At 40.6% G+C, this 15,560-nt stretch overlaps 1 protein-coding gene across 1 annotated transcript in view; it reads right to left on the bottom strand.

The window, feature by feature from the left end:
- LOC126458610 (UDP-glucosyltransferase 2-like) overlaps positions 1 to 15,560 on the bottom strand; it is an 86,206-nt gene that overhangs the window by 50,801 nt on the left and 19,845 nt on the right. Inside the window, exons 2-3 of the mRNA XM_050095775.1 lie at positions 10,522 to 10,700; positions 6,821 to 6,999 (exon numbers count right to left, since the gene is read on the bottom strand). Of these exons, the coding sequence (XP_049951732.1) occupies positions 6,821 to 6,999; positions 10,522 to 10,700 (358 nt within the window). The remainder of the gene's footprint in view (positions 1 to 6,820; positions 7,000 to 10,521; positions 10,701 to 15,560) is intronic.

The raw sequence follows: 15,560 nt of genomic DNA, 5'->3' as shown, positions 1-15,560 counted from the left end.
TGAAGGAGAATTTTATCATGCCTTCCTCTCAGCATATTGGTCTCAAGCTACACAAGACCGAGTAAAACATAGCATCATGATGATGAAACACTTTGAACAATCTGAATTTTCCAGTCTTGTCAAATTTTTTGAAGACATATTGCATAAGAATCAGTATCTTTCAAACCCATACAGCCCCTCAGAACTCATCCACATTTGCTTAATCAAATTGCCTGAACATTTACGACATATTATTTTAGCAGGACGTTGCAAAGACGACATTGAAGCTTTTCAGGGACTGTTACAAGAACTAGAAATTGACACTGACAATCGCGGAAAGCGGAAACAGGAATACAACAATTACAGGTCATATCCGTCGCAATTCCACGATGAAAGAAATAATAACTGGACGCGACAAGGCTATTCTTACAACGCAAATCGTGACCCTGACAGACACCACCCATATGACAACCACTGGCAGAGTAATAATAATTACAGAGAAAGATCGCATTTCCATAGTAATGACTATCACAGAGACAATCAGAGAAACAGACAATATGGGAACCAAAACAATTATTATCAATGGAGGCAGAATAACTTCAGACGCAACAGTTCAGCGCGCAGTTACGATTCAGGAAGAAATTCTCCACCACATGACCGACAAGAAAGAAATTATGAAATCTACCGACATGACGACAGACGAGATAATCATAACGACAGACCTGAATTTCATCAGAACTGGCGGGATTCAAACAGAGCAGGGCACTTTCGACAATGTGAATTAGTAGAAGCTAGGTCTCCTAATCCCAATAACGACGCGCGCCAACAAAGGAACAGACAATGACTCGCACCGCAGGCAGCCACCTGTGCCAGCTGGCTCAGAGAAAAATAACACAGACGCTTACCGACATATAAAACATGACAATTGCTTTTCAGTTGAAACTCTGCCTACTAGAAAGAGTAAAGGTTTACACCACATTTCACATGTAAAACCGTTTATTGAAAAAAAATCTGTTTTTTAACTTTGTTTTTGCTATAAAACTTTTCACTTCACGTGACTAGTAAGATTGGCAGACTTAAGAAACTGTTAACATGTAACAATGTTTGAAGTTAAATATCCAGTCAAGAACCAAGAGAACTTATTTAAACAGAAATTACGAATGCATTGTCATAGTGAACAGACGACACATTGTTGTTATTTGTACATTCTTGCTTGTTAGTTGCACGATTACGTAACGACTATAAGGCTCACATACTTAGAACATATACCGGCACTGCTAATGAGATTTTCATGCAACATTTTGGTTTACTTGAAAAGACATTCTTTATTTGAATTACTTTCTGTGGGATTCAAGATGACTTAGCACTTGGTTTCTTTGACAGCTACACAATTATATCACGACGCTACTAATGTGTGACACAATTTACATTGTTGATTTTGTGCTGTATCTGCTTTATATCTGCACAGTTTTTCTGAATTCTTCTGGAAAGTAAAACATGCTTCATAGTGACTTTGTGGTATAGCTACAATAAGACAGCCTTTATTTATTAGCACAACAATAAGTTACAGTGTAGTACTTTCTTGATCACGGTACTGTATGTAATAACTACGATATCTATATGCAAAGCATTTCACTTTTGTTTATCATGAGGTAAGTACTTTGGCTTATGCAGAACTTAACTTTCGGAGGACAATAACTACGACACTTCCACAGAGATTATCTTACAGCAAGACGCACATTTAGCGCTACAGGACACGTATTTGAGTGATTAATTTTGTACTTAAATCATTTGTTTTTAAAGATATTTGAAGTACAATGATACAAAGGATTTCCGTGATACATTTCATTCCATTGCTGTAATCTCTAACACCTGAGGGTATAATTACATTAATCCTCAGGGGGGTACACACTTACTTTGTGTACCATGTGTTTGGCAAACACAAGGAGCCCTAGCTAATATGGTATTTGCTTATACAACTTTACACATCGGTACCATATTTCTCTAACACAGAATTACACAGCTATCTGATCATTTAACAGAGAAACAAACATTTTTTTACTACATCAGTGACACATGTTTACGCAATTACACAGTTGGATAACTTCACACTTATGAAACTGTATTTTGTCTGTACTTTGTTAACTGTTCATATTTTTCCAGAACCATTGTGATACTATGAGAGCTTTGAATGATGTATTTGGTAAGGGAGCATGATTTTTAAAGTAAGTTTGAGGTAAATGACACTACTGATATGAACAGAGAATTTTTTTTAGATTTTGAAACTATTGGAGGAAGCTACGACGATTTTGAGATTTGGCTGAGGTTTTATGATGTTATTATTACGATGATGATGTGTATTATGCTGTTGCGGTATGTTTATGATTAATAAGCTGATGCTATATGAGTTATTTGAGTATGCTACGTATTTCTTATGATGAAATATTGAAGAAGTGTCGACGAATATGTATATGTGTAATAAGGTAAGGAATAATGAGTAGTGGTTAGGGACTCTGACTTGTGAAAAAGGATGTTGGAAACCAAGAATCGTACTTTAAGAGTTATGAAATGTGTGTAAATGTGTGAATGTATCACAATGCCCACGAAAATTCTTTGGACACTTTTATATTTACAGGATTTTGTTTCTACATTTGTAAAGCAAATTCTCGACCTATGAAATTTTTATATGAGACTGTCACTGTAGCGGAAACTGATGTCGTAAATATTTCGTTAAGAAAGGTAAGTGACCTTGACGTAATGAGTTTTTGGCACCCAGCTGAGAGGTAGTCATCTGACAAAAGAAAGCCATTAGGTGGAGAAAAAAAGAGGCCATTATCCTCGCCATTGACATTCCTTTAGAGAAAGCATCGCAAATACGACACGCCCATTACTTGGAAAGATACATCTGCACACCTGATTATGACAAGCGTCTTTCTACGAGAGTTGAGAGAATTTCTACTAACTTATGAAATGTCACATGACTATTGAATGATATTTTTATGCTTTGCTTTTCATAGTTGCTTATTTCATTTGATATCTAGTTTCCAGCTGTGTTCAGCATTGCTTTTATAAAATAAAATGCATTTGCTAATGTGAACACTTTCTGTCAACAGATCTATTAAATAATAATTTTGTAATCCACATTTTTAAAAAAAGGAGCACTTGGAAAGGAAAGAACAATGAGAAGGGACTAGTAACAGTAACTGCACACACAATTTTCTTTTCAAGTACATGGTAATTTTTTTTTTACAATAAGTTGTTGTGGTGCATGACTTTAATTACTTAGACATTAAGATGTGATTATACATTTCCCTTATCTGCATTGTTATCTTTAGTGTACTATTTTTTCTGCTTGAGCTATGTCATGTTTAGGTATAAGTTATTTCATTTTCTGTTGTTGGTTGCCAGGCATAGTGCTACTGAATTTCAATTTGTGTTACTCTGCTAAGCCAGATTTATTTTTCTTGTTTGCTGTGCATTGCCTCATATTAGTTGTAATGTTGAATTGCTTGGTAATTTAGATTTACTGTAGCTTGCTTTGCAAATTTCCATTTTTTTGTCATTGCTGTTTGTGTTAATTGTTTTGTGCTGCTGCATTGCCTCGTTCCTTCGTTTAGCATCTGAGCTCAGTAGATTTAAGTTAGCTTAAGAGGGGGTAGACTATATAAGAGAATGAGTTGCAATGAATTGGAAGAAATGCATTGAGAAGTTATACGAAAAAAAGTACAGAAAGCAAGTATAGATAGGACTTTTGGGAATAATGATGAACCAAGGGAGATCTCCATGCAAAATACTGCAGTAAAACAAACCCTGTCTTTTCCTTTTGTATTATTTTGCTATGTGTGTATGTACCATTGTGTATTTGTGTTTTTCCTGTCTTTAAGTGTTTAGCTAATAAGATTTATGTTGTAGAATTTTTCAAATACTATGTTATTTATCTTGTAAAGATACTTAGACATTATTAATTCTGTTTTGTTTTAATGCTCATGTGTGAAATTAATATTTCGAAAACTATTCTCATTATTTTATATATTCACTTATGTCATAATTCCTGTAACACTGATGTATATGTTAGTTCGATTCTTTTGTAAAGCCTGTATTACCACAAATGTTATCTGTATTGTTATGTTCTTTAATGGTATATTTTGTACCTTTGTTATTGTATTTTCATGTTATAATATTGTAATTGACACCAGTTCTTCAAATTAAGTATCACTTCACTGCACACGTTTCTGTTGATCATAGTATATGGACAATATGTGAGAAGTAGGGACTGTTAGTGTTTGCACATGTGTTAATAATTCAGCAAGGGACTGGATAACAGCATTGTTGGTTCTAAGGACAATTCCAAAAACTTTGTGAGTGCACAAGTGGTGGTTATGGACTTGCTATATTCTCTGCAAGACTCTTCGATGGTGATTGTGCACCTGCACAGTCGCAACGGATGGCTGCTAGCCGTCTCTACAAGGACTACATTGGGGCTGCATCTTTGATGGCCCACCAATAACATTATCTCTACAAGGACTACAGTGGGTCTGACCCTCTGGTGGCCCACCAATACCGTAATCTCTAACAAGACTACAATGGGTATGCTCTGTGACGACCTACCTACCAATATTCTTCAAAACTTCCACTGACTCTGTGGTGGGTTTGCTCTGTTGTGGCCCATTACTTGCCTACATGTCGAGAGTCAGCACTGTCTTTCCATTGGAAGGACAACACTACTTCTTCAAGACTGCATGGAAATCCACTACTTCCGTGTGCATTTTCTTTTACTGCTCGGACTTTGAGAAAAACACTGCTATTTTACTGTGATGAACGATTAGGACTGCCTTTATGGACTGTGAGAAAGTTTAGCTTTTGATCAACATTGTATCAATAAGTGTGTGCATTTGCTTTCTTTGTTATTGTAATTATGAAAAATTTTATCAAATCATTATTGGCCACTGCCCAAAACAATTTGTAAAAATTTTTGTGGGGAGCATGGGGGCTATGTAACTAGGCTGTTTAGGTTTTCTTATTGTATGAAAATCACTGGCTGTGCTGTGTGCAGTCTGTGTATAGTTTGCATTGTTGTCTGCCATTGTAGTGTTGGGCAGCGGCAGCTGGATGTTAACAGCGCGTAGCGTTGTGCAGTTGGTGGTGAGCCGCCAGCAGTGGTGGATGTGGGGAGAGAGATGGCGGAGTTTTGAAATTTGTCATGAACTGCTATATATATATATATATATATATATATATATATATATATATATATATGATGATATTAAGGTAAATACATTGTTTGTTCTCTATTAATATCTTTCATTTGCTAACTATCCCTACCAGTAGTTAGTGCCTTCCGTAATTTGAATCTTTTATTTAGCTGGCAGTAGTGGCGCTCGCTGTATTGCAGTAGTTCGAGTAACCAAGATTTTGTGAGGTAAGTGATTTGTGAAAGGTATAGGTTAATGTTAGTCAGGGCCATTCTTTTGGAGGGATTTTTGAAAGTCAGATTGCGTTGCGCTAAAAATATTGTGTGTCAGTAAAAGCACAGTCGTGTATAATTGTTCAAAGGGGATGTTTCATTCGTAAGTACAGCACAGTTAACAAAACGGTTCAAATGGCTCTGAGCACTATAGGACTTAACATCTATGCTCATCAGTGCCCTAGAATTTAGAACTACTTGAACCTAACTAACCTAAGGACATCACACAATACCCAGTCATCACGAGGCAGAGAAAATCCCTGACCCCGCCTGGAATCGAACCCGCGAACCCGGGCGCGGAAATCGAGAACGCTACCGCACGAGCACGAGCTGCGGACAGCACAATTAACATTTGCGTTGCTGATCAGTATCATTAGGTGAACATTTGTTTATTTGTTTTAATTTTAAGAGGCACTTAACGGTAAAGCGACTAAATTCTATCCCCATTAAAGGTAACAAGGGCCATCGTGCGTGTTTTGACCCCTTTTTGTCACAAAGAGAAGCATCCCACTGCACCACTATGTGATGATCAATGGCCGTATGGCCTTATGCACCGAAAGCGGTCACTTCGTGAATTCTGCAAATATGACTGCAAATGTAGTGTGTGTAACAGATTCAAGACTGCAGAGTCTCTTCACATAATTTGTGTCCTGAATCTGTTTTGGTTTTACTTATTTATTTAACGGATTCCGTGGGACCACGTGATGGAAAACGTCTTGGTAATGGAAGGAGTCTGTGCATAGTTTGTAGTATGCTGCTCAGATAATTTTCAAATAAAGGAATGAAATAATTAATAAAACACGAAAAATTGTGAGAGAATATAAGAATAAAAAAGAGGTGATGTAAAAATTTCAATGGTACTGTGGCGCTGTGATGTACAGAATAGAAGGAATGTGCAAAGATTTTTATCTTCAGACTGCTGGAAACTCCTAAGTAGAACATATCGTTTTGTAGCACGCTTAAGAAAGGGTTATCCTAGTGCATATCGTTTTTCCGTCCAATTTTTCCGATTTTCTTTCTGACTGAGTCAACAACAACCGAATTATGGAATATGCGTAAAGGGTAAACAGATTTGAAATTGGGAGACTCCTACACAAAAACATGGACGAAGCTTGACAGCTGCCAGCACAGATTATCCTGACTACCATTTCCTGGACTAGAAATATTCTTGGTGCGCTCCATGAGTTGCTACAAAATATAACATCATTCGATATAATAGACTGAAAGTAAGCAAACAGATCTTCGTGTTTCAGTGTCACAGACAGCGGAGATCGTTCTTACAGAGATGATAGTAGTATTCAGTTTCTGCATGAGATCTTGAGGGTGATACTACCAAGAAACAGGTGTTCTAGTTCGATATGCGTGGAAAAGACGTACCTTATAAAATCCTGTACCACCGGCTCACTCAATTGCATTCGAACCGCGTCATCTCCTAAGTCCATAAGCAGGTTCAGAGTTTCCACGGGTGACATGTAAGCCCAGAGCACAAAATTAATCTCCTTGGGAACTTTGTAAGTTGCAGATAGGTCAATTTCCGTGAGATTCTCGTGAGATACCTGCAAAGAATGTACATATGCCTCACAAAACATTGAAATTAACACAAACTTCTAATCATCACAACCATATGATGTCGCTGTCAACTTCTCAGCAATAGCAAATTTTTATTTCACCCTTGGAGCTCAACCCCGATTTTGTGGTTTCGTTATCACCTCCGACACCTCCCTTACCCCCCCCCCCCTCTCCCTTGCCTGACCAACCTTACAGTTCTTTCAGAAGCGTACACCTCAGTAGATCCGAAACATAAACCCATGGTTCGTTTCCATTTTTGTACAAGTTTTACTCTACAATGAAGAACATTAGTTTTTTATTGAACTACTCTGGTAGGGTCACATAATCGTTGCCACTAACACACCTACCCCTTACCCAGTGGCAATTACCGTCAATTTCCTTTAGGTTCTGTAATTCAGTATATTACGAAAAAAAAATGGCTCCAAGCACTATGGGACTTAACTTCTGAGGTCATCAATCCCCTAGAACTTATAACTACTTAAACCTAACTATCCTAAGAACATCACACACATCCATGCCCGAGGCAGGATTCGAACCTGCGACCGTAGTGGTCGCGCGGTTCCAGACTATAGCACCTAGAACCGCTCGGCCACCCCGACCGGCAAATGAAGATGTTAATTCACATTGGATCTTAATGCATTACAATTTTAAAATATCCAAAACAGCAGGTGACTGCTCAGCGTGGCTGACCGACATGTAGAGGACCCTGGTTGGATTCCCTGTTGTGCCAGAGATCTGTTCTTTCCTTGATGGGCGACTGGCACTCGTGAGTTCAACTGGCACGCCACTTGAATGCAAAGTAGGAGCTCCACGTCAAGAAAACTGACAACGGGCGAGAGAGACGTGTGCTGTCCCCACGCCGTCCATGCAGCAGCCAGTGACTCCGTTGGCAGAGGATGACATGGCGGTCAGTCGGTGCCGATGGGCTCGCTACAGCTTGTGCATGGAGTTCACCTTTAAAGTCTTAAAATATGCAATTTTTATTTTAGTAAGGATTGATTCCTGTGTTTTTGTCTTTAACAAGTTAAGTACCTGGGATAGCCAGCGTATGTGTTTATTCTAATCTTCTATTAGTCCACCTCTTCGTTCCCCTCGTCTCTGCCCATCTCCATCACCCCCTCTCCCTGTTCAGCTCCTCTACCCCCCCCCTCCCCCCCAATCTTTGCCAAGTCATCCTGCGCCTCTCTCTACTCATCTCCTCCCTTTCTCTGTGCATTCCCTCCTCCTTCTCTGTCTGCTCATCTGCTCCCTCACCTCTTCGCCTGTCTCTTCCTCCACTATGTCGGTATCTTCTTCTCTTTCCTATCTCTGTCCATCTCCAGTTCTCATCTCTCTCTGTCCATTTCCCCCTGTCCTCTCTGTCATAGGAGACTAGCGGTTCTTACCCTGATTCAACAGATGGGGACATTTGCAAGACAACGACCATCTGCACAAACAGTTCGACGACGTTTGCAGCAGCATGGACTATCAGCTCGGAGACCATGGCTGCGGTTACCCTTGACGCTGCATCAAAGACAGGAGCGCCTGCGATGGTGTACTCAACGACGAACCTGGGTGTACGAATGGCAAAACGTCATTTTTTTGGATGAATCCAGGTTCTGTTTACAGCATCATGATGGTCGCATCCGGGTTTGGCGACATCGTGGTGAACGCACATTGGAAGCATGTATTCGTCATCGCCATACTGGCGTATCACCAGGCGTGATGGTATGGGGTGCCATTGGTTACACGTCTCGGTCACCGCTTGTTCGCATTGACGGCACTTTGAACAGTGGACGTTACGTTTCAGATGTGTTACGATCCGTGGCTCTACCCTTCATTCGATCACTGCGAAACCCTACATTTCAGCAGGATAATGCACGACCGCATGTTGCAGGTCCTGTACGGGCCTTTCTGGATACAGAAAATGTCCGACTGCTGGCCTGGCCAGCACATTCTCCAGACCTCTAACCAACTGGAAACGTCTGTTCAAAGGTGGCCGAGCAACTGGCTCGTCACAATACGCCAGTCACTTCTTTTGATGAACTGTGGTATCGTGTTAAATCTGCATGGGCAGCTGTACCTGTACACGTCATCCAAGCTCTGTTTGACTCAATGCCCAGGCGTATCAAGGCCGTTATTATGGCCAGAGGTGGTTCTTCTGGCTACTGATTTCTCAGGCTCTATGCACCCAAATTGCGTGAAAATGTAATCACATGTCAGTTCTAGTGTGATATATTTGTCCAATGAATACCCGTTTATCATATGCATTTCTTCTTGGTGTAGCAATTTTAATGACCAGTAATGTATATATGAAGATGGTATCTGTTCTTTCGAACATGTTCGAAAGTACAGATACCATAGGTGACCATGCTGCTAGAAGGTCTCTCAGTGCTCTCATTGTCAAAAGCTGGATGTCTAAAGTAAAAGCATTCACTCATCGTGGGCTATACTCCTTTTTTCGTCGCCAACCAACCCCTTTGATAGGTTGGTGGTTCTTACCAACGCAGTGATGTTTTCCAGATCGACAATCTACGTAGAATACTTGGATGTCTATGGACGACTTAATACAGTTCTACCAACGCTGAACGTACTACACTCTGCAGAATAATCGTCAGTTTATTTTGCATCGAATTTAAGGCTTTTCATCGCACTCTCCACATGTAATACGAGGAAGTTCCAGGTGTGGTACCATTCTTATCAGGAACGTCTGGTGAGATAATATCAACAACTGTGGCAATGCGCCATAACAGATCTTGCAACGTCACGGAGACAAGAGAAAAGAATACTTTGCCTTCGATGAAAATCCACTGAAGGATAATACACACTAAGGGATTTGACTTCTGAGATTGTTTGCTATTAATTTAAGACCAAACTAGCAATAGGGCAATATTACAGATATTTGAGCGTGATTCTGCCTAAATGGAAGCATGGAGGCAGTGTGGTTCAAATCACGTCTTGCCATTCACTTTGGTATCTTTGCTGCATCGATAAAGGCAGATTGAGGGATAACTACTTTGAAAACAAAGCCAGTCGAGTTCCAGACCCATCATACTGCATTCCTAACCTATGCTCCATCTGTAATGACGTTGTCATCAGCGAAACGTTCAGACCTAACCTTGTATCCATCCTCTGCTAAGATGTTTTATATCTGAGTGCCCAGAAATCAAACTTCCTGAATGTCACTCACACTTCCATTATCTTGCTTACGTTGCAGGTTTATCAAAATGGTTCAAATGGCTCTGAGCACTGTGGGACTCAACATCTGAGGTCATTAGTCCCTTAGAACTTAGAACTACTTAAACGTAACTAACCTAAGGACGTCACACATATCCATGCCAGAGACAGGATTCGAACCTGCTACCATAGCGGTCGCGCGCTTTCAGACTGAAGCGCCTACAACCGTTCCACCACACCGGCCGGCGCCGGTTTATCATACATAAGATGTTACGGGACTAGATTCTCTACAGGATATCACTACGGTAGGCTATACTGCAGCTTTCTTAAAACGAATTTTTATGCAAACTTACCTTTAGAGGATTCGGAGTGAAAAAAGTGATCTCGTGACCTCGTTGAAGTAAAGCCTCAGTTAGGATATGAAACGGTTTCTGGTGACTTATGGACGGCGACGGAGCGATCACCAGTATCTTGGAGGCAAATGAGCTGTGCACCAATACCAGCAGCAGCACATACGAGAGAACCCAGCAATCTGAAAGAAATCGGAACTACATCTAAAGCTTGCACACCAGTATACCCAGGTCGAAAACTTAATAACTACATTTATAGTGCAGCTGAAATTTGCTTGGCAAACAAAATATGAAACTGCATAATGCTACTCGAGTAAACAGCTTTATCTCACAATAGCTTGGTGGCAAGCGACTAAACGAAAGGGACAAAAATGACATTTATTTTGCCATCGAAACAGGTAAGGTACTACAAATCATCTACAACAATATGAGTATGGGATGCTCTATTCCTGTTTCCATAACTGTGCTGCAATACCTGAAAGACTTCGACGTGCATCACCTACTATCTTCACTTTCTTACGCAGAGCAGGTCACTATTTAATATGTTGTATCTATTTTCTTTCAGTCTACTTTGATGAATGTCATACATAACATCGTACTATGTATGTGTGTGTGTGTGTGTGTGTGTGTGTGTGTGTGTGTGTGTGTGTAACAGAAAAATTGGTTGATAGCTGTAAATTTGTGAATTTACATTAAATATACAGATATTTGTAAGTACACTAAAGTCTTCATGAGGGAAAGAAGTTCCAAACCTACCCTTTAACAACATATACCGTCATTATTTGCTGTGGATAATGTTTCTGAGATTCCTAGTCATGTGTCATCACTCCACACAGCTCGGGAGATAGAGACTCATATTTGTCACAACAATAAGATGCTCCAGAACAAGGCCTGCCGAAATTCTGCTCGCCAAGGGGCTCGGCCTGGCTTCACATTTCCCACATCACCACGCCTCGCTGTCTGAGCGCTAGAAGGGGGAGAGGGGAGAACAGTTAAAGCGCCATATTTAAGTGGCAGTTCAGTTGCAGCGCGTACGACATGGTTTCATGTGTCACATTTCTCATTAACACAGGTCACAAACAAAACAAGTTTCCAGTGTTAATTAATTATTTTTGGCACGCTGAAGACAGAATATAATTTTATTTGGCACAAACAGTCGGCATACTGTTGCCACGTAATCTTGACTCTTTAGTTTCATGGTCGAAAAAATGTCTTTCACACAAATATATGGATCGAAATATTCTGCCATTTTTTCAGCCTCTTTATGGAGAGTTGAAAAATCGACCTGAGGAAAGCAATGTTGAGCTCCTGGACAGTTTTAACATAAAAGGATTTCTCATTAATACTGGACTTACCACGGAAGTCAGTCAGCAGCATCTGCACATGCACTGGTGCTCTTTCAACTGATATGGGAAACGGTTTCTAAAACAGCTCGAAAACAGATGTAAGACTGACAGTGTCCTGGAAACCCTTAAAAAACTATCCTTGTAATTCTCGCAAGGTCACAATGAATTCTTCAGACCGCAGCCTTTCTTTAACTTCAGTGAGCTTAGGAAGCTGCACTGTCTTGATCAGAATGTGTCCCTTCCACAACGCGATTTTTTTAAATCATCCCCCATCAAATCATAAAGAAGCTACTTTGCAATGTCTGACTGTGGGCAGCGTACAGCCAAGTCCATTTAAAATGCGAAATAAGCAGTCCATTCCGCATGTTCCAGTTTTCTATCTGCACTCCTTTTTCCTTCATAAATTTAATAATTGTCAGTTTTAAATAAAAAAATCGTTGAGGCATGCGAATTGTTTTAACCAATGCACTTTTCAGTAATGTATGAGGTCTCCATACTCTTAGTTCATTACAACTGCAAACTGCTGCTGTTGTCAATGCAATAATGTGTGTGACTTAAAAGATTTTACTGTTTGTACTAACAATTTCTTCAAGTACTCCATGGCTGCAAATTTAGCACAAAGTACTTCTTGATGAACAAAGAAACCAGTCTGTCAATAGTTGTAATTTTTTGCTGTTCCGTAGTCATTTAACGCCTAAATTCTTTCTAAATGGTGGTGTAAAATCGTTTCATAGCAATACACGTCGCTATGACCATCGATCAGTAGACTACCTCTTTTTGTGCCAACAGCCACTGGACCTGTACACATACTTCAGCTATGAAGAGGTAGCGAAACGTAAAGAGTACTCACACTATGACTCTGCCGTATTCAGAGAGTTGTGCTGAATGGAAAATGCCGCACCGCAGTGCTAAGTGAAGCGTCGCGATGTTTTAGGTGCTTCCCAAAAGAACCGAGAAAAGCCAAGTGACAGGCCGGGCATTGTCTCGCACGTGGCCTACGTTCGCTGCATGCGTAAAGTTTGGTACGTCGTGCGTTGTAGACCCTGCTTTACAATATTTGTCCAACCACTGGGACATGGTAGGGAGCGTGCGAGTGGGGAGTTAATGGTGCTAGTGGTTTTACTAGCCAAATATGAATTCGTCAGTTAATAATAAAACACCAAATCTAGACATTACACATAATTTAAACGTAACTTGACTCTGGTTGATCGCAACAGTTTGATCTCAAAGTACACCTTACAACAATTGGCCATAAGACAAGAAATGTTAACAATAACTTGTCGATATTAAATATCCAGAATGAGATTTTCACTCTGCAGCGGAGTGTGCAATGACTTGAAACTTGCTGGCAGATTAAAACTTTGTGCCGGCCCTAGACTCGATGTCGGGACTTTCACCATTAGCAGACGAGTGCTGTACCAGCTGAGTTACCCAAGCACGACTCCTAACCCCTTTCACAGCTTTAATTCCGCCAGTACCTCGTCTCCTACCTTCCATACTACACAGAAGCTCTCCTGCAAACCTTGAAGAACTAGCACCCCTGGAAGAAAGGATATTCCGTAGGGCTCTGATATAAACTTCCTGACAGATTAAAATAAATATGAAATATTCTTAATGACATTTAACCAGAACAAAATGAATATTTGACCTTAGAAGTTGTAGCAAAGTATGCGCATCTGCAAAGTCTCATGCACATTATACATAATATACAACAAAACTCAGGTGCCCATACTATTTAGGCACATTAATTAAGCAATGGTCCCAATACTGAACGCAAAGGATTAATATGAAACCAAAGACTGTCATGACAGATATTCAGATCTACAGTTAGTGCAACTACGCTACCAGTAATACTTTCTGCTTATGAATCATGAATGGAATTTACAGCAAATCACCAAATTCTTTAATGTAAATGTTCACAATAAAGCTTTACAGCATAAAAATACAGGTAACTCACGTACATCAATCAGATTAACCTTACTGCAACTGGTGCACTAAACCTTACAGAGTCAAGTGGTGTCACATGCACAAACAGGCAAGATATTCTATAGAATAAATATCGAACACGAACGCGAAATCCTGAGGATTGGCTAAAATTTACAGACGCGCGAAGTTTGACACGGACTTCAATGCGAGATGCCTTTAATAGGTTCCACAACGAAACATTGTCTCGAAATTTGGTAGAAAATCCGAAGAAATTCTGGTCGTATGTAAAGTACACAAGCGGCAAGACGCAGTCAACACCTTCTCTGCGCAGTGCCGATGGTACTGTTACCGACGACTGTGCCGCTAAAGCGCAGTCATTGAACGCGGTTTTCCGAAATTCCTTCACCAGGGAAGACGAATGGAATAATCCAGAATTTCAAACACGAACAGCTGCTAGCATGAGTTTCTTAGAAGTAGACACCTTAGGGTGTGGCAGATATGATACGCGAGTTGGGATGGAAGTCATTAAAGCAAAGAAGTTTTTCATCGCGGCGAGATCTATTTACGAAATTTCAGTCACCAACTTTCTCTTCCGAATGCGAAAACATTTTGTTGAGCCCAACCTACATAGGTTGGAATGATCATCACAATAAAATAAGAGAAATCAGAGCTCGAACAGAAAGGTTCAGGTGTTCGTTTTTCCCGCGCGCTGTTCGGGAGTGGAATGGTAGAGAGATAGTATGATTGTGGTTCGATGAACCCTCTGCCAAGCACTTAAATGTGAATTGCAGTGTAATCATGTAGATGTAGATAAGAGAGGACAAGTTACTCTCTCACCTATTTTTCGTATATAGAAAATTATTAAAGATTTTATGACAACCTGACGCACATTGAGTGAGACTCTAGACAGTCAACGGCCTGAGCAGATGTTGATGGAGCCTGGTAGGGCGCTAAAGGCATGAGGTATTTTTATGGTTCTTAGCTCGTAGAAATGGCATGTTGGGAGTTGGAAGCAACTGGAGGGAAATCTTGCCGGACAGGCCCACAGCCGTACAGGGCAGACAGAGCAGCCTCTTGTAAAGACAGGTCAGCAGAACTATGCTGCTATAATGCTGCTATACCGGCACTGGCGCCAGCCGAAGGCTGGGCTGGGGCGACAGACTGAAGGGACACGTCTAAACAGTGGACAGGTAAACCAGGCATTGTGTGCAGCGCCATGCATAATAAAAATTCACAAGTTTTCGTGTTCGCCAATACTGCAAATATTCTTGTGACCCAATTCCAACGGCCGCGTAGGTTGTATAAGAAACTCCGGAGTCTGAGAAACGCTTAGATATAGAATCTTTATTACACCTCATAACTATGACTAATAAGCACCAAGGGACAGACGATTTAGATAAAGATATTTAAGATGGTATCTGTCCGCTTGTTGACTCGGGAAGCGACTCGACTTCGGAGAAAAACATCTTCCCCCTCTGTGAAAACTTGAAAAAGCCAGTAATTGGCGGTTTATTCTTTCTCCAGAGACGCAGGTTTCTTATCTCTTGCCCTGGTTCGACATACGTTTGTGCTGTCGTGTGGGAGGGGAGATTTAGCGCCTCTAGAGCCCTATGATTGGCTCAAGACGTCGAGAAAGCGGTGTCGTTCGTGCACTTTGTGGGAAAACGGATTTTTTTTTTTCCGGAGAGGTGTGAGGCTCTCAGGTGCTGGACTTTGGTAAGATGACTTCTGGTCGATGCTCTTACACGCGTGGTCGGTGCTTGGAACCTG

Source organism: Schistocerca serialis, chromosome 2 (assembly GCF_023864345.2).
Source record: "Schistocerca serialis cubense isolate TAMUIC-IGC-003099 chromosome 2, iqSchSeri2.2, whole genome shotgun sequence".
Classification (NCBI taxonomy): domain Eukaryota; kingdom Metazoa; phylum Arthropoda; class Insecta; order Orthoptera; family Acrididae; genus Schistocerca; species Schistocerca serialis.
This window is presented reverse-complemented; position numbering and strand designations above follow the sequence as displayed.